At 40.3% G+C, this 22,963-nt stretch overlaps 2 protein-coding genes across 9 annotated transcripts in view; one reads left to right on the plus strand and one right to left on the minus strand.

Moving 5' to 3' along the window:
• The window catches only part of CTNNA1 (catenin alpha 1), a 178,318-nt gene that overhangs the window by 107,323 nt on the left and 48,032 nt on the right, over positions 1 to 22,963 (plus strand). For 4 of the 7 annotated variants that reach the window (XM_003829205.7, XM_063604243.1, XM_034960587.3 and 1 more), the window contains one exon: positions 22,496 to 22,576. In XM_003829205.7, the coding sequence (XP_003829253.1) occupies positions 22,496 to 22,576 (81 nt within the window). Of the gene's footprint in view, positions 1 to 12,040; positions 12,338 to 22,495; positions 22,577 to 22,963 lie in introns of those variants that run through there. The other 3 variants (XM_034960591.3, XM_034960589.3, XM_034960590.3) reach the window with 3 other exon arrangements.
• On the minus strand, positions 5,687 to 11,935 carry LRRTM2 (leucine rich repeat transmembrane neuronal 2). Of its 2 annotated transcripts, none has more exons than XM_003829214.6 (2): positions 11,507 to 11,935; positions 5,687 to 11,155 (listed from the first exon to the last, which is right to left on the minus strand). In XM_003829214.6, exons 1-2 carry the CDS (start codon positions 11,508 to 11,510, stop codon positions 9,609 to 9,611), a joined length of 1,551 nt encoding a protein of 516 aa, XP_003829262.1. In that variant the 5' UTR covers positions 11,511 to 11,935; the 3' UTR covers positions 5,687 to 9,608. The 2 variants fall into 2 exon arrangements, with proteins under 2 accessions (XP_003829262.1, XP_008952833.1); XM_008954585.4 differs by having other exon boundaries at positions 5,687 to 10,727; positions 11,507 to 11,924.

The raw sequence follows: 22,963 nt of genomic DNA on the forward strand, positions 1-22,963 counted from the left end.
GATTTCCTGGGCTCAGGTGATCTTCCTACTTCAGCCTCCTGGGTAGTTGGGACTACAGGCAAGTGTCACTACACCTGGCTAATTTTTGTGTATACCTGTATTTTTTGTAGAGACAGAGTTTTGCCATGTTGCCCCTGCTGGTCTTGAACTCCTGGGCTCAAGCAATCCTCCTGCCCCAGGCCCCCAAAGTGCTGGGATTCCAGGTGTGAGCCACTGCACCTAGCTGCTTTATCTTTTTAAATGTGTTCTTTCTTAGGAAATTAGTTATTGTGTTATAGATTCTTACCTAAGGAGAACACGTATGATTATCATCAGCATTTTACAGCCCGGTTGGGTTCTTCTTGCCTGCTGCACAGAAAAAGCCAGTACCCTGAGACAGCAGAAGTTGCAGCAGAGAAAGAGTTTAATAATCGCAAGGCTGATTGAGGTGGACAAGATACCTTTCAAATCCACCTCCCAAAGAATTTGGAGACTAGGTTTTTAAAGATGGTTTGGTAAGCAGGGGCTAGGGAATGGGTACTGCTGATTGATTGGGCTGGGCATGAAATCATAGGAGTGTCGAAACTGTTTCTTGGTATGGATCACCAGTATAGGTGGCGTCAGTTGGTCCACTAGAATGCAGTCTGAAAAATATCTCAAACACCAGTCTTTTTTTTTTTTTAATTAGATGGGATCTTGCTCTGTTATCTAAGCTGGAGTGCAGTGGCACGATCTTGGCTTGCTGCAGCCTCCACTTCTGAGACTCAAGTGATCCTCCCACCTCAGCCTCCAGAGTAGCTGGGACTACAGGTGCACCACACCCAGCTACTTTTTGTATTTTTAGTAGAGACAGGGTTTTGCCATATTGGCCAAGCTGGTCTCAAAGTCTTGACCTCAAGTGGTCCTCCTGCCTTCCAGAGTGCTGGGATTACAGGCATGAGCCACTGCACCTGGCCTTTTCTTTTTTTTAGACAGAGTCTCACTGTGTTGCCCACCAGTCTTAAGTTTCACAGTAGTGATGTTGCTTATAGAAGCAATTGGGAAAGTTACAAATCTTATTATGACCATTGGCTAAGTGACTCCTGAGCAGTAAACAATTATAAAAAGCAAGCTAGGAAACAGTAATAGGCTACTGTTTTAACTATGCTTAGATCTTATCAGAATAATTTTAACCTTACCACCTTTCATTAATTTTAGAAAGGCAGTTTCAGACCACCAACGAGAAGAAGGGTAGTTTTTGGGAGGGGACTATGATCATCCTTGCTTTAAAGTTAAGCTGTAAACTAAATTCCTCAGCTAAATTATAAACTAAATTCCTCCCATAGTTAGCTTAGCCTATGCACAGGAATGAACAAAGACAACTTGTGAGGTTAGAAACAAGATGGAATCAGTTATGTTCGATTGCTCTCACTTGTATAATTTTGCAAAGGTGGTTTCATGCACAACCAGAGATGTTGTATGAAATATGCTTCTCTTCATTCCTGATGTAGTGGAAGATGTGTTTTTTGTTTTTGTTTTTGTTTTTGGAGAGGGAGTCTCGCTCTGTTGCCCAGGCTGGGGTGCAGTGGCACGATCTCGGCTCACTACAACCTCCGCCTTCCAGGTTCAAGCAGTTCTCTGCTTCAGCCTCCCGAGAAGCTGGGATTACAGGTGCTCGCCACCACACCCGGCTAATTTTTGTATTTTTAGTAGAGACGGGGTTTCACCATCTTGGCCAGGCTGGTCTTGAACTCCTGACCTCGTGATCCACCCGCCTCTGCCTCCCAAAGTGCTGGGATTACAGGCGTGAGCCACCGCTCCCGGCCGGAAGATGTTTTTAATTTTAAATTGTACTCCTCGTGTAGAAGATGTGTAATATAATGTAGTAGGTGTTTACTGGGTGTCCCTTGTGTGTTGGAGCCCTGTTGTCTGGTCCCAGGGATGTGATAAAGAGGAAACACCAGCTGTTGAAAGTGCTTGGTTCATTCTTGCAGAACTTCTAGGCTCCACCCACCCTTGGGTCACGGCAAAGTTTAGGTCATCACAGAGTGCGCAGCATGCTTGTGTAGGCTCCTTACCCTTAGCCTTTATCAAGGGTCCTGATGAAGAACAACTCTGCCTGTTCTCTAGAACCTCCTTAGAGGGACAGTCCAACGTTGTTCCTACAGCTGGCTCCATTTTATAAATAATTCACAGGTTTTTTCACTTAAGTGTCTCTTTTTCCAGAGAAACCAATGTGCTGCTTTATCCGATGAAAGCTGTTGGTTTTATTCTTTGTTTTGGCCATCAGGAAGATCAGGGCCAAATTGGTGTATAGTGTATACTAGAAATAACGATTTCATTGCTGTACTAGGCCTTCCTAACCCCTTTTTGTAATTTATCAAAACCCATTAGATCTGGTAAAATATCTGGACTCACATACAATATTGTATTATAATTTTAAGACGTTCTTGCGTCCTGAAACGTATTCTGGACCCTTGGGGTTAAGAGTCCTGCTTTTGATCTTTTTATATCTTTATTTCACTATTCTGTACATAGTTTTATTCCAAGTTTCCTTGACTGTATAGAAGTAGGTTATGTGTAAATGATAAATAACATTGTTTTTAGAGGTTTTGGGTACTGAGCAGTTGCCCTCCATGTATTTGACAGCGAGGCAATGGGAAATGTTTTTGTTCATCACAAGACGAAATTTTTTGGCCCTCACGATGATGAAATTGGTAGGCTAATTATAAATGGCTGCAGAGGCTGGGTGTGGTGGCGAACGCCTGTAATCCCAACTCTTTGTGGGCTGAGGCGAGTGGATCACTTGAGCCCAGGAATTCAAGACCAACCTGAGCAACACATGGTGAAACTCTGTCTCTACCAAAAATGCAAAAATTAGCCAGTCTCATAACCCGGTCTGGAAATAATTAATTAATTAAAAATGGCTGTAGAGTTTTGGTACAATGATTTTCCAGGAAAAGCAACCTGTAGATTCTGTTGTAACTCATTTATTTATTTATTTATTTTGGTACAAATACTAGGGCCTAAAGATGGAAGTCTTATGCTCTAAACACAATTGTCAATAGATATTCAGTAAACTTTATGATGTTTTTACACCTCTTCTGTGTGGTTTTTGGTAAAATCTTGATGAAAGCTATAAAAAGGCTTTGGCAATTGTCTCTAGGGCTGCAGTTTTCATATCTGTTTCCTAAGTGAGGCATGAACCATTGGCCTCTGCCCATCAGGGTTGCTGTTCGCAGATGCTTCTTCATGCTGGATTTCTATTGGGAGTTCCTGACTTGGAGGCATTGGGCAAGCCTTTGCTCTTCAGCCTCCATATATAGAGGGTAGTATTTTCATTTGTAGGCTTCGCAGGATAGGATGCTTGATTGTACTTGACTTTGGAGATTTCTTGCTCTTTACTGTCCTCTTCAGATAGTAGAAGGGGAGGTTTAAGATGTGTCCCTTAAGAGTATTCCCAAAACAAGTATTGAGGATAAAGGTCAAATTCATGCTAAGGAGAAATGTTTTTGCAGTAGCTATGACTTTCACCTCTTTTTCCCCTTCCCTCTTTGTAAAAGACAATTTGTAGTACATTTTGTCTCTCTAAGGGAGACATGACTACCCCAAATTTTTAAACAGACCAGGAAGAATCTATTGTATATTTGAGTGGGAACCTGAGAATGCTGTGGCATATAGACAAAATTAATTAAAATAACTGATAAATCAGATGTAGCTTTAAATGGGATTTTCAAAATTAAAATGTAGGAGAATTATGTTAATAAGCTCTGCTTTTAACTCTATCAAGTATAGGAATGTGTTCCTTTGTGCAATTTAAAACCACCATCACCTATGCCCTCTAGTGCTTATGGGATGAGTTTGACAATAGAATTGTGTTCTCTGTTTCCTGCTTCTGCCCTGGTTACTGCTGATATTCCTGGTGTGAGAGTTCTCTTAGTCTCTCTGATCCCAGCTTCCCTGGCATTGGGAAAAGGGTGGCTTTGCCTATTCCTCCATGTGGTCCTGCTATGCTGCTGTGGTGCTGGAGAAACAATAAGTGCATCTGGGCAAACATGGCAGACTACTTGGCAGTCAGCTCCTGGAAGCCAGGGCAGTTTATGCCCTAGCACTGCCCAGGTGTAGAATCCTGTCCTGAGGATGTTTATCTGTAGCAAGCCAAGGACATTATAGTTGACCCTTGAGCAACATGGGTATGAATCGTTAAGGTCTACTTATATGTGGATTTCCTCCCACCTGTGATAACCCTGAGACAGTAAGACTGACTCCTTTTCTTTCTCTTCCTTCTCGGCGTACTCAATGTGAAGACAACAACAAGGATGAAGGCCTTTATGGTGATCAGTTCCACTTAATGATAAATGTATTTTCTCTTATGATTTTCTTTCTTTCTTTCTTTTTTTTTCTTTTTTTTTAAGATGGAGTCTCACTCTGTCACCCAGACTGGAGTGCAGTGGCATGATCTCAGCTCACTGCAACCTCCGCCTCTGGGTTCAAGCAATCCTCCTGCCTCAGCCTCCTGAGTAGCTGGGATTACAGGCGCATACCAGGTTGCCTGGCTAATTTTTGTGTTTTTAGTAGAGATGGGGTTTCGCCTTATTGGCCAGACTGGTCTCAAACTCTTGACCGCAGGTGATCCACCCACCTCAGCCTCCCAAAGTACTGGGATTACAGGCGTGAGCCACCATGCCCCACCATGATTTTCTTAATAACATTTTCTTTTCTCCAGCTTATTTTTGTAAGAATACCATATATCATACATATAACATATAAAATACGTATTATTTTGACTGACGGTATTAAATATGTGTTATCTAATATGGACTGACCGTTTATGTTATCAGTAATGCTTCTTCTAGTCAGCAGTAGCTATTAATAAAAATTTTTGGGAAGTCAAAAGTTATATGCAGATTTTCGACTGTGTGGAGCAGGGGGTTGGCACCCCTAACCCCAGTGTTGTTCAAGGGTCAACTGTAGTTTAAAATCTTCCCTTCCTTTTCCCATCTGTACTCACTGAGTCGTCATCCGGGGTGGAGGAGGTCATGTAGGGATCTTCATGGTCCTAGTGTGTAAGCACCTGTGGACCTCCCTCCTAGGAGTGTCATGCAAGGTGCTGCTGGGATGGACATCAACCAACCCCCAAGGTAGAGGCCAAGTCGCTGTTGGCTAGATACAGGCAATTGGTACCTTTCCGAAGCTCTCTGTGGTGTTAGTTCACTGTAATGGAGGATTCAGAGAGGGGCAGCCAACTCCATGCCCTGTGAGCCTGGGACAGTTGTTTGTCCACTTGCTCAGGCTCTTGACAGAGCAGCTTCTTACTGCATGACAGCTTTTTAGGCACTCTCCCTTCTCACCACTTTACCTTTACTTTCTTCTTATCCTAGTTTTACCTCTCTCTGAATGAAGACAGGTAATGATTAGCTGCCCCTTTTTTCAGTGGACACATTTGACATTGTAGAGGAACATGGAATAAAACAACTGTTCATTTAAGATTTCTATGTCTGTCACAAATGGCTTTTCAAGTTTCACATGTCAAAATTGATAGGTTATCAAGGAAAAGTAAAAAGGCATTCACTTTTTACAGTATACACAATTTTAATAACAAAACTTTCCTGTACACTGCTCTTTATGTTACCCTCCCCCCTCCCAAAACACCCTGCATAATAGTATTTTCTTCCCACCCTCAACCCATCTGCCCACCTCCCACCCAAAAAGAAAAATGGCTCTTGAAGGTGATTGAACACAATGTATTTGGACTGTACTTTGAGTTTCCAGTCTCAGTGTTGATAGGAAGGTTCACCAAACATTCCATATATCAGACTTAAAAAAAAACAAAAACAAAAAACCGCTAAGGACAAAAATGTTAGTTGAAAGAGTTGCAGAGGTTTCCAAATGTTTGCAATAGCAGAATGAAAGCTTAAACAGTCATTTTCTATTTGTTTTTGGCCTTATTCAAGTACTATGAGTTTGCCCCAGGTTAGATAGAGAAATATTTAATTATCTATAGATGGCCTTACTGTCTCTCTCTCTCTCTTTTTTTTTTTTTCCTGGCTCAAGGGCTTTAGTCAATAAGATATGAAAAGTATGTCCCCAAACAGACTTTTCAGATAGGTCTGTCGCTGTATTCCTGTATTAGGAAAACGATCATGTAAGTCAGCTGTTAAAAATATTCTTTAACAAATTTTATATTGATATCCACACTTCAGAAAAAGAACAGGACATTTATAGCTTTTTCCCCTGATAGCTGTGTGTAGGAAGTGTGCCTTAAGAAAATGAAATGCCTGTTTTGAATTTTAGAATTCAAACCTAGTGCTACATAGGGCTCATTTTTATTGGAAAGATGGAGTCTAGCTCTTGGTGACTAGCATTAGAATAAGCAGATGGATTTTAATAATTAGTGGCGTTGGGAAGTTCAGTCAATTCCATTTATTGAATTGGTACAGAAATTAACTTAGGCACATTAAGAAATTACATGTGTTAGTACAGATTTTTGGCTTAAAAAATTAGTATCTTTGCTTTTTGATGCTGGCAGTGGGTATTCTCAGAGTTGTGTGTGGATTTACAAGTTTATCAGCCCACTCTTTTCAGAAAGGTGATTGAAATCCCTGTCATGCTACAGAAATGAATATAAACGATTTCAAACTAGTTCTTGGTTTCTAGATGGGTATGGTATCATAGTCTTCTTTAGCTTTCCTCTTTCCAGAGAGATTAATTATTTTTCTGGTTCTTAATGGTCATTTTCCTCTAATCTTAAAAATAGAAAAAAAATGGAGTGGGTAGTGGTGGTGAAGAGGATAAAACCCCATCAAAAAACAAAAGCTCTGACACTGTGTAACCAAGATCCGCAGCGTTGCCGTGATGCTGTTCCGTTCTAGCCAGTTGGTAAAGAAAGCACAGATGACTAACAGTCTAATCTTCAAACCTGTGCTGATTCTGAAACACAAATGGACAAAAATGAAAGGAAATCTTGCCTTCTACAGGCAATTAAAAAGGGAGGTTTTTGCTTTTAAATGAGAAAGGAAAATACCTTTTTGGTACTACTGTCATTCACTTTTCTTAAAGGACATTACCCAGAAAAATGGAAGGCAAAAAATTTTGATTTTTTTCAACTGGAAAGTATGCCTCGCTAGCCTTGGCTATGCTGTTCCTCTGAATTAGTAAATGGCTTGCTTTTCCAATTTGCTTTTGTCCATACACTAAGGATTTTGCCTGTTATGGTCCTTTAAGGATTAAGGTGGTGGAGATTCCCAGCCAAAGAAGGGGATTTCTTACCCATCCCACAGTTTAAATCTTAATTTTGTTTGTGGTTTGAAATGATGGAAAATACTCCTCTGCTGTCCTTCAGGGCTGATGGAATCTTGTGTGCTCAGGACACAGTTGTGTTGTGACCAAGCTGTCTGTCACCTGACAAATGGCAATGGTTGTCCTGATAAATGGGTTGGTAAATTTTAGCTCGTGGTGCTCTTATTTGTAATAGGGGCTTCTAATTCAGCCTGTCTGTGGGGAAGTAGGGCGCTGTGCTCTATGCTGTTAAATCAGCTTCTGTCTCTGCCCAGACAAGCCCAGGGTCCGGTTTAACAAGAGATAAAATACTCACCGCTCGAGATCAACTGAATTGAACTGGGCTGAGACTTTGACAAACTAATCTGCCCACCTTAAAAAAGAGCACATTTTTACTGTAATTTGTGATCTTGTCTGCTTTTTACCGAGAGATGTTAGGTGAAGGGTACTAAGGTACCCATCTCTTAGTATTAAAGAAGAAAAATTGTGATTAAATCTTACTGGCTAAACTATAGCCTTAACATGTTTTCAGTTCGATCCTGGGAAGAAAAAATATGCCCTGAATGAAGGATATCATGTTGATGTTGATGTTGGGGAAAAGATAACTTTAAAAATGGTAGTGGCTTTCTCTAAGGTTTTATGTCTTTTTCCTACATACAGTAAATGGCAGTTGTAAAAAATGCTCATTTTCTAAAATCAAGTTAGTGCTATAATTTTACAGTTTTTTCAATATATGGAACAATGTTTATGGAAAAATTCTGTGTGAATGAGTAGCTTGCATCTAAATTCCAAATATTTAATAGGTTTTCTTTAGAAATCATAATACAAGAAACTGAATACCTGTGGTTCTTTTCTGCATGAAAAATGTGGCATCCTTATCATTTGTTAACTATGGCATGTTTATATTTACATTGGAGGATCTACCCCTCTTCCCTTTTCAGCAGCAGGTCCTTTCCCTGTTTGGTGCAGATTGTGTATAATCATTGTTGGCTGCCTTGTAACTCCAGCTAACCTGAGAGTCAGATTTCAAAATCTGCCTTTCCTTTTAATCCCTCACCTCCGTGCTGCGTTCAAGTTACCACTGTGTGGCTGCATAGGCATGTCGAGTTGTTCTGCCATAAGATTCATCTCAGTGGTGCTGTTTTCTTCACCTATCACTGAACTACACTTACAGCGTGAATGCGTATCTTTATTGAAAGATCGAAATGTATTATATAATAGTTAGAAAGTGTTTTTTTTCATGGTTCCTTTGTAATACAATAAGAATCAGTGTTAAGCCTGTTGCTAGCCAATTATTTTTAACTTGGCTCTTTGAGGTTTGAAGATCAGGAAAAAGCAGAAGAAAGAGGTTTAAACCCCTTTGTCAAGGCATCTTTGATCATGATAGTTGAGAGAGAGAGAGAGCGCGAGTGTGTGTGTGTGTGTGTGTGTGTGTGCTTTTAAATTGGAGGGAGCATGTCAGGATTGTTAAATTGACTCAGTTTGTCTTATCTCCAAAATATCTTCTAAATCTTTTTTCACATATTAATGTAAACATAGGATTTAGTACATTAATTAGTACAATGACAGTTTAATGCTAGTTTAAAACAATTGTCTAAATGCCACAAAAATCATGTCCATTATAAGTCAAACGAGAAATGTATAAGAAGTCGGTGTAATTATTTAGGATTGGTTTCATTGTAATGAGACCTTTTCACAGTCACTTGGATTCATTGTGTAAATATATTAAAGAGTCACTCAGCTTATTAGAATTACATTTAAAGGGTTCTGAATTCATGATATGGACTTTGATAATATCTACTAACCCAGGCAGAAACTCTGGAAGAAGAATGTTTAATATTTACCAGTCTTCAGCATACATGAAATTCTACTTCCCACCCTGGCAAGAAATTGAAGATTTGAGTAAATACCAAATTATCATACAAGAGAACTTTACTAAGTCTCCTTTTAAGCAGCAAGATAGTTGTGGTACATGGGATGGAGAGCAGTGATCAAACAGGTATTGATCTGTATCTGTTTCTGCCCAATAGCTTCTTTCTAAATTGTTTTCAGTAGAAAAAAATAGTATATGGAGACCTTAGTGTAAAGGTTTACACACGATTGTATATAATTACATACATTTCTTATTTTGAAGTAAGCATTTTAGACTTTCCAACAGGAGTGCAAATTAATGTGAGCATTGATTCATTTAACACTTAAAATATGGTTTCATTTAAAAAATTAAAAATACTTCAACACTTCAAAAACTAAGTCTCCACTTAGTTTGGAAAATTAGGCTTAATGTCACCATTGGTAAAAATTAGATATGTATTTAGCCTCTACTATGTAAAATAGGTTACTTATCTGATGTGATTTTTGATGACGGGTAGATATTATACTTCACATTCTTTGTATGGCAGCTGCTGACACTTGCACTGTCCATAACCATTAATGATGATGAAGGGTCCTTCATGGGTGGGTTCATATTCATTATACGGTCCTTGGTCTGACATGTTTGACATATGGAGTCGTGTTTGGGATCGGAGCTGCCTGTGGTTCTGAACCATTGAGCACTGCCTAATTCTTCTTAAAGTGGGAGGGCAGCACTTCCTGGAGATGAACACTATAAAAATAATAAAAAAGAAAGAAAACAATAAAGCCATTGTTCCCGTAATTACCCGCTGAGTGAAGATGGCATTGTCTGGTTCAGGAAAGTGTTCCTCGGTAGTAACTGCTATGCCTGCAGTAGTTGGGATTTCTTTGTCTCCCACATGGTAACTTGATGAGCTTATTCTTTTTGTATATTCAGTGGTTGGATCTCTATAAGTTGTAGCCATGACAGTGACAGTGGTTGACAAATTCCAGCAGAGCTGAAATCCATGGACTGCATCTAGAATATCCTCTCCTTGGGTGTGGTCAGGACTGTGGCATAGGATGGAGTGTTCCCACCGACCTTGGAAACTGCCCAGCCAGGAGGCCAGAGCACATATTCGGGCGCTGCATTCCCACAGATTGCCAGAGAGACCAACGGTTGTGAGGGATCTCAGGGAGTTTAAGATCTTGGAATCAAGGCTGTTTAACTTGTTGTTGTCCATGAGGAGTATTTTAAGATTGGGCATCGTTTCAAACACTGTCAAGTCGATGGCTTTGATTTCATTTCCAGTCAGGTCTAGCTTTTCTAAAGTGCCCCAGGTCCACTCCATCCCACATGTCAAGTTGCTGATTTTGTTCCATTGTAAGAAGAGCGTGTGCAGACTGCTTAGCCGTAGGAAATGAGCAAAATTAATCTTCGTCAGCTGGTTGTGCTCTAGGTGAAGCTCTCTCAGTTTAATTAATCCTGCAAATCCATTGCGAGCCAAACTTCGCAAACGATTTGTGCTCAAATCCAGAAACTCCAGACTACGACAGTCCCAGAACAGGCGTACTGGGATAGTCCGCAGGGAGTTGGAACGTAAATGCAAGGTCTGCAGCTTCCGAAGGCCATAGAAGAGCTCTGGGTGCAGAGATGACAGCTGATTAAAAGACAGGTCCAAATTTTGCAGGTTAATCAGTTGGGTAAAAGTTGTGTTTGGCAAGTAAAATATTTTGTTGGAACTTAAGATTAATTCCTTAAGTTTATATAGTCCTTGAAAAGCATCTTCTTTTACTGTTGAAATTTGATTGTGATCTAAGTGGAGCCAAGTAAGTTGACTGAAGCTGGCAAATTGATCTCTTTCGAGCTCTGTGATGTGGTTGTGCCTCAGGGACAGGCCCAGAGAGCCCTTGTCTGTGGCGTTTGGCACTGAGTGGAAGCCCTGAGAGTCGCAGTAGAAGAGCAGCTTCTCGCAGCGGCATTTGGGTGGACACGCCATACCCAGGGCAGGCAGCATTTTTAAAACCATACTCATTGCATATATTGCTGCCAGCATAGGGGCCCCTAATGGCCACTTGAAATGTAAGCCTGCAGAATATAATTTAAGGAAAACAAGAAGATAGGATATTTTTCAGCAGAACATATGGGCTATTTAAAAAAAACAACCACCACCAACATTATAGCAAAAGATTTCACTGCATATAACTTATTTTTCATTTACTGCAGAAAAATTAACCTTATTGGTATGACTGGACCAAAACTTAAGCCATTTAAAAAGAAGATAAAACATGTCTCTGTCATCATCGATATATGCTTTTACCTAAACCTCAAAATCCAAAATATGACGGTGATTTCCCTCATAAAATGTGAATTCGGTAGCTTATTTTAAAAGCGTGATTCCTTGTTGAATGTACAAGACATATAAATGCACAGACTTACCCATTCTTCTGAGCACATTGGAGGCTGCATTCAGTCGCGGTTGTTAGACTCAACGCAGTGAGTCTGTAAAAGGCTCTAACATGTAGGAGCCTTTGACCAGTTTCCTGTTTTCTGTGTCCCAGGCTTTCCAAGTAAAATTGAATCCACCAGGACGAGTTGTTTTTTCCTTAGGATATCCCTCTGGAAAGCATTGGTTTCATTTTCTGTGATTGCTCTGATCCCTAAATCAGTTTTGAATATAAGTTATTAAATTTCTCCACCTCTAACTGCTCAGCTGGTTAATCAAAGCTTCAGTCTCCTTTCCGCAGCCGTTAGTTCTCTTGGTCTTAACTTGTTGATGGCAGATGGGTGGCTTGTTGCAGAGAAGAGCTCCTGGAGCAGCATGAGTGCATTTACTGAAAAGCTTTTCCGAGAAACGGCACAAGAATGGATTTGCTTATGTGCTGCGACCACACAGAACTGTATATAGGCTGACGTCACCGGATGACGTGTCTTTTGTTTGGGTGTTCCAGAAGCTTTACTGTTATAAAGCACCATGCTTTGTAACAGCATCGGGGTCGTTGCAGGACCCCCTGATTACAATAAAGCGAGAAAGAAGAACTCCTGACTTAAAAACATGGTATTCCTTCAGTGTAGGAAGCAGCAGTGAGGTTGTAATAAAGGCTGCATTCAAGAAGACCCATCTGAACAGTGAGTTGGGTTAGCAGAGTGATGATTTTTAATGCTTGTGAGAGCCAGTGTTAGACTGCCGATTCTGCATAGAGAGATCATCTAAATGGGCAGAAGCCTGCACAATTTATGAAGTGCTGATTTAATACCAGCCTATGCAAGGTAGTGTCACTGCACTGGTAGTTTGGAAAGCTATTCAGTTGCCTTGTTGTCATGCTTGGTTAAAATCAAAGTATGACTATGATTTGCTTTAGATGTGTTGATAAACTAGCTAAGTGGGCTTGGCTTGTTTGTCATCAAGAGCTTAACATTATAAACGAAGAATAAAGGGGGAGGGGAAGCTTGCAAAACAAAGCATGTGGTTATTTTTTTCTTTGAGAATTTCAGGGGAACTCTAAAAAGATTTCTCTTTCTTTCTCCTATTTTATAACAATGTTTTGTCGCCATACTGATTGAAAAATAATGCTGAGTTGATCTTTAAATGCCCTCTTGGGAGGACAAGGCAGGTTGATACAGTCATTTTAATGCACATGCCCTAACAGCAAAGCAGAGATGATTTAGGACAAGTGATACCGTGTAGCTGGATTCTGACATGGCCCCTTTTATTTTACCTCAGAATCTCACCTACTCCGTAACTAAAAGCCTCCGCTGGTACTGAGGTTGGTGGTTGTGACACTGAAATAATAGAGCATTTGCACCCTAGTTCCCAGCCACCCAGTGGCTGACTTAACTGAGCCTACTGCTGTTGTTAGAACCTGTCTTGTGAATACAAAAGGTCACTCATGCTTTGGACTGGGATTTTTGTTTTGACTTGATTTTGCTTGCCCTAACTCCAGTTTCTCCCTGTTGAATGGTGTCTTCACTTTTCAGACCTCAGTTGTGGATGTATAGCTCCATGTTTAGTGTTATATAAATGCAAAAGATGTTTCTAGATGTTATATTTTCAGGCCTGACAAAGGTAAGCCCTTTTCTACATCTTGCCTTATTGATTTGACCCAACATACCTATTTCTCCCATATCATTGGCACTTATCCTTTGTGGGTCTTGTCTCAGACCTAAGGACAGACATCTTTAAAACTACTGATGGTGTCTGTGAAACAAGAACATCGTTGGCCTTTTTGGTTCTGAGGGATTCATCCCACTGGGCAGATCTAAGAAGTAATTGTCTTGGGTAAAATTTTTCTGTTGTAGTGTTGTGCTGGAGTGAGAGCTGTGAGACTCCAAGGTCCCTTCCTTAGGGCTCTGTGTAAAGGTGCTATGAAAACTGCAGCAGTGCAGGTGTGTGGTTTGAGTCCTCCTAGAAGTGATCCCAAGGTAGAATTAGAAGTACAAGAGGCAAAAATGCCTACGAAGTACAAAGGGAGACAGAAGGCAGCAGGAATGCTCTGAGAGTCTTCGTACCACAGGGCAGGTCTGACACCTGTGAAGGGACAGAGGAAGCAAAGAAGATGAGATCGGCATTGTGGTTCTTAGACAAATTTTGTAGGCTGAATGGAAATTCCCAAGCCAAAGTTGCCAGTGAACAGACTCTTGAGTCCTTAGCAATGAGCCTGCACTAGTACGTCCTCTTTGTTCCTTCTTGCTGGTTAAAGAAGGGAGGGAAACAAGTCCTGGTTTAGACCCGGGGAATGCTACTCCCCCTCTGACCTTAATCCTTCCTATAGTCTCTCTCAATAGGCTAGAACTTCTTAACCTGGTTCCATAAACTGTCTTGTGAAATTTTTTTGCTTGTTCATTTTTCTGTGGATAAGATTGAGTCCGATTCCTACAGGGTCTCTCACCCTAGGTTTCAGAGCTGCTGTTCTACAGGAACTTGCCCCCAAAAGTTCTAAGGACAGTAGTCTCATAGGAGTGGTCTCTTAAATTTCTTAAATGAAAATAAGCCCTTGGGATGTTGTAAATGCCCTTATTGAAGTCAGCTACCTTCTGATGAAAAAAATCCTTTGCCACGCAGGAGAAGCTGGATTAAACTCTTCTCTCAAGTAACTACTTTAGTTCCTTGGGGAGAAAAGCATTTTAGTCAGTTGGATTAGAGCCACCACGATTAGGAATGAGTTGTGTGTTAACATGCAGAAGGAAAAGCATCTCCGTGCCCTTAAACTCTTGGTTTTTAGTCTGCTTGGCCTACCTCTTAAATACTAATAAATGGAGACTACTTAAATTATATTATCTCAGTACTATTATAACAGATTTGTGGGCAAGGAAAATTGCCCAGAGAAGCATCAGTGCAATCAAGAGTAATTATTTTTTGAAGGCCTCTGAGGAAGTGGGCACTAATGCTTGCAGTATCATGGTACCCAGAGAGCACAGCCACTTCCAGGTCACCAGCCATCTTTCTCACCTGCCCACTCTTTGGGTTCAAGAGGTTCAGGCTGTGGAACCAAAGAAGACATGGAGTTTGCCTTAAAATTGGTAGAGTGCAGAGTTCCCATTGATGGAATTTTGTATCATTTTTTGGTCTTTATCTTTCTTTAGCTAAAAGGGCTACATATCTATTTTTCTAAACTTTCTCTTGGTTTCGCTGTAGAGCAGCTTTTTTCCGCAAACATACGCCGTTGACTTAAAGTGGCAATACTACTTCTGGAAGGTACTGTCCGTATGATCTGTTTCAATTTTCATTGCTTTAGATGTTCATGATAAGGCAAAGGAGAAGTAAAATCTAACCTGTCTCCTCTCTGTAAATGGTTTTAAGCAAATTAACTGAGTCAAGTGGCAGGGCTTAGATGGCTGTAGTTGTCTGCATTCCTCCACATGAGAGTTTGCTTTTCATATGTATTGCTGATTAGGGAGAGTTATTCCCCTACTTGGAGAAGCAAATGTACAGATATATTCATGAAATTTCCTGTTCTTCTGTGGGAGGGAGGGTAGAGAGGGAGCTTTATATTTGCTTTATGCTAAAAAGGCAAATGTTTCTTTCATCATACCCAGCTCCAAAAATTGTGTATGCCCTGGCACCAAAGTGTTGCCCAGAGGTGTTTTGGAGGAGCATGTTAAAATAAACCTTGTTGCTGGCAGTCTCAATCCCTGCTTTTAAAAAAATGATAGCTGGCCAGGCACAGTGGTAGCCTGTAATCCCAGCACTTTAGGAGGCCGAAGTGGGTGGAGCATGAGGTCAGGAGTTCAAGACCAGCCTGGCCAAGGTGGTGAAATCCCGTCTCTACCGAACATACAAAAATCAGCTGGGCACGGTGACAGGAGCCTGTAATCCTAGCTACTCAGGAAGCGGAGGCAGGAGAATCGCTTGAACCAGGTGGCAGCCTGGGTGACAGAGTGAGACTCCGTCTTTAAAAAAAAAAAGCCATTTTTAGGGTGGAGGTCCTAGATGTTGTGTGTCTTATGTCCTCTGCTAAGAACCTTTTAAGGTGTTAACTGGCAACCACATACTTAGGCTTATGTCGTAGCCAGACTTGTATTAGAGTAAGTGGGTTTTACTAGCTTGTCTTTTTTTGAAAGAGAAGGGAATCTTTCAATAGTAGAGTGTCTACATTAGACTACCAGAATCTCCATTTCTGCCTGGATCCTTGTCTCCATCCCTTCCTTCTGTTGATTTTATTTTGTTGTTGTGTTTTTTTTGTTTTTTTTTTTTTTAAAGACAGTGTCTTCGCTCTTTCACCCAGGCTGGAGTGCAGAGGCACGATCATAGCTCACTGTAACCTTGAACTCCTGGTTCAAGTGATCCTCCAGAGTAGCTAGGACTACAAGCACATGCCACCATACCCAGCTAATTAAAAAAATTTTTTTCGTGGAGACAGGGTCTCACTATGTTGCCTAGGCTGGTCTCGAACTCTTGGCTTCAAGAGATCCTCTCACCTTGGCCTCCCAAAGTTTCTGGGATTACAGGTGTCAACCACCATGCCAGCTGATTTTGATTTTTAAAGTCCTTTTGTTATCTTGTTAGTAAACACAACTGAGAAAGCAGTAGAAGGGGATTCTGATTACACTAACAATGGTAAGCAGTGTTTCTTTGGATGCACCTTACACATTTTGGGACATATCCTTCTAGTTTTGGATACATGTGCACTCCGGCAGTTGTTGCTGTTGGGGAAGTTTCAGGATCAGAATCATGTGACGACCTGCTTCCCTTGTATTTTGTGCCCAGGGCTAGATAGTTCAGCAGGAAATCTTGGAGCAATGCGTCTAAGTTGGGCATTAGGTTATGGAAGATCTTCCATAGAAGTTTGGACAGATGAACGTTTATACTATTAAAATGTTTTATTTCTCCTATTATAGACATCAAAACAAAAATAACAGAATCTATCTTGAAGTTTTTGTGTTTGTTCGTTTGTTTTTGAGACAAGGTCTCACTGTGTTGCCCAGGTTGGAGTGCAGTGGCGTAACCTCCCAGGCTCCATTGATCTCCCTCCTTAGCCTCCCAGATAGCTGGGACTAGAGGTGCGTACCACCATGCCTGGCTAATTTTTTGTGGAGACGGGGTTTCATCATGTTGCGCTAGGCTGGTCTTGAACTCCTGGGCTCAAGCCATCCTCCCACCTCAGCCTCCCTAATCGTTGGGATTACAGGCATGAGCCACCATGCCCAGACCATCTTGAAGTTTTGATTAAAGCACAGGCTGAAATGTTTATGGCAACCTCCCCGCCACCCCTTTCAAAACTCTTCTTCTGCTAGTGGCTTCATTGTGTTCATGTTTCCCCTTTCCTCTCTGTGTAGCATGCTTCATCTTTTATTCTGAAATACATAGCCAAGTTTGGGGTTGTCCTTCCTTTCTCCTCTCTACATTTCTGAGTAGCTTTTGATGTAGATGTTATTTCCTCTTACCTACATAAATGGCCCAAGGGGCTATACAAAGAAAGCTGTTTGCACAGGATAGAATTAAGAGGTAAGATACCCATTCATACTTACTTGAAGAATCATTCAATTTTAGTGGACTCTCTGACCCAGTTGTCTAAATTTAAGGGGTTAGTTTGCATGTTTGTTGGCTATATGCTAGCACTTAAGGTGGATGAAGCTTGGAAACCATCATCTGAGAACCCTCTTAATAGGTTCTGAGCTGGAGGGGCAGTGACAAGTGATATGGCAAGGAAAAAAAAAGACACATTGAATATGTGATGTTGTTAATGCAAAGAAAATTCATAAAAATTTGGCCCAAAGAGAACAAGATCATTTCTTACTCTGTATGGTTTATAGCAGCATGTCAGCATTCCGTCTGCAGTTGAGATGTTGATTCCTCCTTGTATTGCACATTGCTGAAAGGGGCTTCCTGAGGCTGGAGAGAGCAGTGAGGTAAGACTGTCCTCCTTGAGAGCTCGTCTTGATGCTTGTTGCGTTTGTCTGTGTATGTCTGCAGTGTCTGTTCTGCTCTTTGTAATTTAAGAAGAGGGCATTCTTTGAAAAGAATTTGGGAATACAGGACTATATAATCATTGTATTCCAAGATTGATCTACTGTTGAGCTTTGCATAAAGCACTCCCAGCAACTCTTGTTACATGTTCAGCTTAGGCAGAGTCCACCAGCCATTTGTGGGCCAGGTAGAACAACCAAGGTCAAATTGCTTCTCCTGTTATTCATTAAATGTATGTTGTACGACACTGTGTTGCCCAGCCCACAGCAAGCCTTTTAGCCCTACTCATGAAGACATGTATTGACTCCCTAAAAGCTGCTAGTTTCCCTTAGTTTTCAAACATTTTTCTTGATAATTCTCTTTAAAGTTCTCTTTCCTCTCAGAAACCTTCTTGGTTGTGAGCAACAGCTTGGTTATCACTTCCTTTCTCAAGATCTTCATCTCTTGCTTTATTGAAGGTCCCTACTGTATGGATGACAGCCCCAGTTCTCTTTTTTATTGTCTTGGGTAGAAGAAGCTTCAATGCTGATTCTTACTTGGTCTTGTAAAATGCCATAATTCATTGTTTGTTGTTGTTGTTGTTGAATTTTCTAATGGCTGAGGAGGTATTTTATCTAACTAGATCTTCCTGTTAAACTAATCAGACCTCCTGTTTGTTACCTTTTTAAACAGTCCTTAAATGTTAAGGGTTAAAACACTGTATTTCACCCTCCTCTACCCACCTCAGGCTTACTCTAGATTAAAATGAGGATAGAAAGCAGAGGTTTATTTGAAGTCTTATATTCTAACTAGTGACAAGGAAGCAGAGACTGATGACTTGCCACACAGATTACACATGAAGTCCTATATCTTTTAAATGTGTCTCTAATTGGTTATTGGTTTCTCATTTCATTCATGTCCAATGGGAGACAGACAAGTCAACAGGTAATTATCCTAAGGTATGATTTGAGAAGGTCTTTGAGAGGAAACATGAGATGATGTGGTAGCATTCTGTGGGGACACTGAACTTGAATTTAGGGCTGAGGTTGGCTAGCGGAAGCTTCCACAAGGAAGTAGTTTCTCATCTGAACGATGGGTAGGAGTTGGAAGGAGGGGAGAAGAGTATTTTATGTAGGTGAGAGAGAGCACGGCATGTCTGAAGAACAAAAATGTATGTGGGTGGGTCAGCATGGAAGATGGCAGAGTGACCATAGGTTCATTAAAGCAGTAGGAATGACCAGTTTCCATAGGGAGAATGTGTAGAAGAAGGAGAAAAGAAAGCCTTTGTTTAGCGGAAGAGGTTATGTGGATCTTTCAATGTAGGGCACTTTTTATCTAAGAAGTATGGTGAGATGATATTTGTTTCGTGCAGTCAGGTTGAGTAGCTTTTTTGTAGGTTCACCTGGAAACCTTTGCCTTTTCATTTAGGGACTAAAACGTGCCTTGAGATGCCACCAGCAATGCCAGGAACATATTTCATCCCTTCCAAACTGACAAGGGTTGGAGTAAAAAGTTTCCTCACTACTTCCAGTAATAGTTATACGCTACAGGGTTGCTTTTCCTAAGGTTATGTTTGAGTAACTTAATTTTTGTTCAGTTAATGCTAGAAATAAAAAATCATAACTTTAATCTCAAAAGAAGTAGAATCTTGTTTTTGTTTGTTTGTTTGTTTTTTGAGATGGAGTCTCGCTTTGTCACCCAGGCTGGAGTGCAATGGCACAATCTCGGCTCACTGCAACCTCTGCCTCCCGGGTTCAAGGGATTCTCCTGTCTCAGCCTCCCGAGTAGCTGGGATTACAGGCACATGCCACCACGCCTGGCTAATTTTTGTAATTTTGTAATTTTAGTAGAGACAGGATTTCACCATATTGGTCAGGCTGAAACCAAAGGTTTCAGCTTTGAGGCTAAAGGTCTCAACTCCTGATCTCAGGCTGTCCACCCGCCTCAGCCTCCCAAAGTGCTAGCATTACAGGCATGAGCCACCGCGCCTGGCAGAATCTTGTTTTAAAATGAGCAAGCTTTATACTTTCCTCAAGCTCAGTGTTAAGGTTGTGAGTGTGTCTATGTGTACTCATCTCTATTACATTTTAAATGATTGGTACCCTAAACTTGCTATTTGGACTGTATTTTTCTAAAATGATACTGTGATTTTAAAATGGTCTGTCTAGTATAACTTAAAGGGCTTAGTAAATAACTGCTCCTAAACTGCTCCCCTTCTGATTAATGAGGCATAAACCTCTATTTCCTGCAATAACAAGAAAGACAAATTGATTTTTTGGGTAGTTTGACAAAGACAGAATTAACAGATTCATGGTGTGGGTTGCATTGCATCTTAAAGTGAATTTTGGTGTGTGACTGTAATTCTTTCAAAAGTCAAATTCAAGGATTTGGTTTTACATAACTTGAACAGTAAATCTTTTTACTCAAATTGAGAAGATTCCTGGGCATTTCAGGTTGTAGGGGATTGGGCTTTCATGAAGTCTACATGCTCAACCTTTGGGTTTCAGATTCTAAGTGTTTTCTAGAACAAATGATCTATTAGAAACACCAGAAAAATGTGGCTAGGAACAATGGCAAACTTTACAGGGTTTATTTAGAGAAATTTTCTTGACATGAGTGCTTGAGTATCTTAAGGAATATGCTGAGACTTTCCTGATTAAAGCATTAATTATGAAGTCAGTTTGATTGTGATTCAGTTTTAGCTATCTTTGTCTTAGATCCTGGTATTTTGAGCTTTAAGATTGCCAGTAAATAATTGCACGTCTCAAGCTGACTAGTGTCAACAAGAAAGAGTCAAACTCTGTAGAATGTTTGAAGAAATAAATATTCTAGGGCCCAATATGAGTGGCCAAGGCCCAAGGCACAGTCTCAAGAACATATTCCCAAGGTGGTTGGGTCATACCTTGATTTTATACATTTTAGGGGGACAGAATTTATAGGTAGACATCAATCAACACATGTAAGGTGTACATTGGTTTGGTCCTGAAAGCCTGGACAGTTTGAAAGGGTTGGTGGGGGGCTTCCAGGTCATAGGTGGATTCAAAGATTTCCTGATGGCAGTTAGTTGAAAGGATTAAGCTCTCCCTGAAGAGCTAAAGTCAGCAGAAAGAAATGTTTGTAGTTAAGATAAATGGAGGCGGGAAGCCAAGGTTCTTGTTATGTAGATGAAGCCTCCAGGTAGTAGGCTTCAGATATTAGATGGCAAATCAGATCCTAAAAGGTGCCAGATTCTTAGTTAAATTTCTCCTAAATCAGGAAAAAACCTAGAAAGGGAAGGAGATTCTCTACAGAATGTAGATTTTCCCCAAAAGTGACCAATTTGCAGGGCCATTTCAAAATATTAATATTTCAGATAAATACATTTTGGGGTAAAATAGTTGGATTTCTTTCAGGGCCTGCTATCTGTCATGTGATGTTATACTAGAGTCCATTTGGAATTTGGTATCTTATTGCTACAAATAATCTGCTTTGTCAGTCTTAGGTCTGTTTTAATGTTAGTGCTGGACAGTTGTGCCTGAATTCCAAAGGGGGAGAGTATAATGAGGCACATCCAACTCCCTCCTTCCCATGATGGCCTAAACTAGTTTTTCAAGTTTACTTTGGAATGCCCTGGCTGAGAAGGGGGTCCATTCAGTTGGTTGGTTGACATTCATGACCCTGAATAAATCAGTTTATTCCTGCAGGTAGAAATCTTCCTATTTGAATGAGTTTTTGTTGAGACCTCTCCTCCCCATCAGTATTAATGGAATATTTAATTTGATTGGCAGTACAAGAGTGCTAGGGGGAAAGGCTTAAGGAATGAGACCATAACCAGATTTGATAGTGATCATATCAATTTTACTTATATTTCAACTCTTACTATTCCCTGTTGTCTCCTTTCTGCCCTTTGCTAAATAACCTATATCCCTCAATATTTCTAACAGTCCATAGAGAGATAGGTGGCATTTTCCACAATTGACAGGTAAGGGATAAGAGATAAAGTGAATAACAAATGTACATTAAAGGCACTTAGTAAACAGATCTCCCCATTCCTAACCATTCATCTGCTCTACTGGCTTGTGTACTAAGAGCATACCCATACCAAAATGTCTTGAGGGCATCCAAAGGGAGAACATTGGGCTAAATTCCTTTGTTCATTTGTATCTCTCCTGTTATTTGCTGACATGTTTTTCAGAAAGAACCGTATTTGCTTTGCGAAAACAAGCTTTTAATATACTTTATATATACTTTATAGTTTAACCTACATGATGTAGGCATTTCCAGGGACACAACAATCTCCACCTGGGATTTAAAAAAAGACTTTTGTTCCTTTTCTTTCAACTGCTATCTATTTTATTCCATTTGATTCTGCTTAGAATGTTACCCTGGCAAATCTCGACTCAGCACCTTGACCTCTGAAGAAATGCTGTTTTACATACCACTTCAAGAGTGACTAGTGGGTTCTTTTCTGTGCAATATAACTGCATTAAAGCTTAGTCTAGGATTTTTTTAAAGTGACCAAAGTAATCCTACAAAGCATTATGATTTGAGCTGCATAATAAACATTATTAGCTCTGACCTATCAGGTACATCTTAGTTTTTAAATTTGTTGTTTCACATTGTTTCAGTGCCAGGTCCCATTTTTCACATCTTGACATTCTTCAGATCTCAGAGTTCATCAAAATCAGGTGTACCCTGTTCTTGCTGCAGTTCAAGGAGAGCTGCTTCATTAATAAAATTGGTGTATGCTGAACCTTGAGTTAAAATATAAATTTAATTTTTAAAAGCCGAACTTTAAGCAAAGCTCTTTGTCTCTTGGCTTCTCTTATTTTGGCAAAACTCCCTCAATTCCAGTCATCAGATAATGTGGAGCCCAAGAATTGTAAGGTTGGGTTTTTATGAATAAAGCCACATAACACCCCTCTGCTCCCCAGTATTTTCCAACTTTGAGTTTAAGAAGTTGTACTGTTTTTTCAGTGTTGACATGAGCACAAACGGCTATAGGCTATCATTAGGTTTCTTTGTAAATGAATAAAATGCTCATCTCTTTTCCTTTTATCCAGGCTGGACGTAAAGAAAGAAGTGATGCACTCAATTCTGCAATAGATAAAATGACCAAGAAGACCAGGGACTTGCGTAGACAGGTAATCTGGATGAAAGTGCTGATTGTTTTTCTAAGTTCTCAATTTTGTAGTTTTGATTAAAATCCTAATAAGCACTGGCCTTATATTTTTTTATTGAGAGAAAGGATGGATTTTCACAAGAAAGTGCCTATCTTTGTTTTGTTGCTAATATGCTTCTTAATGGCTAATCAAATTTCATGAAGACATGGGATAATACAGTCTCACTGTGTTGGACTGAATAAGTTAGCTCTAGTGTGAAAGGCATGTACAGGTAGGAAAATAAATTTAAAATGACTTGGAGACCTGTGAAAATAATCCTGAAGGATCTTGTTGTATTGGCTATGTACAATAGAGACAGAAATTTCAGTTATTTATATGACTTGCCCTATACTCATTACACACTTGCAG

Source organism: Pan paniscus, chromosome 4, assembly GCF_029289425.2.
Source record: "Pan paniscus chromosome 4, NHGRI_mPanPan1-v2.0_pri, whole genome shotgun sequence".
NCBI classification, from domain to species: Eukaryota; Metazoa; Chordata; class Mammalia; order Primates; family Hominidae; genus Pan; species Pan paniscus.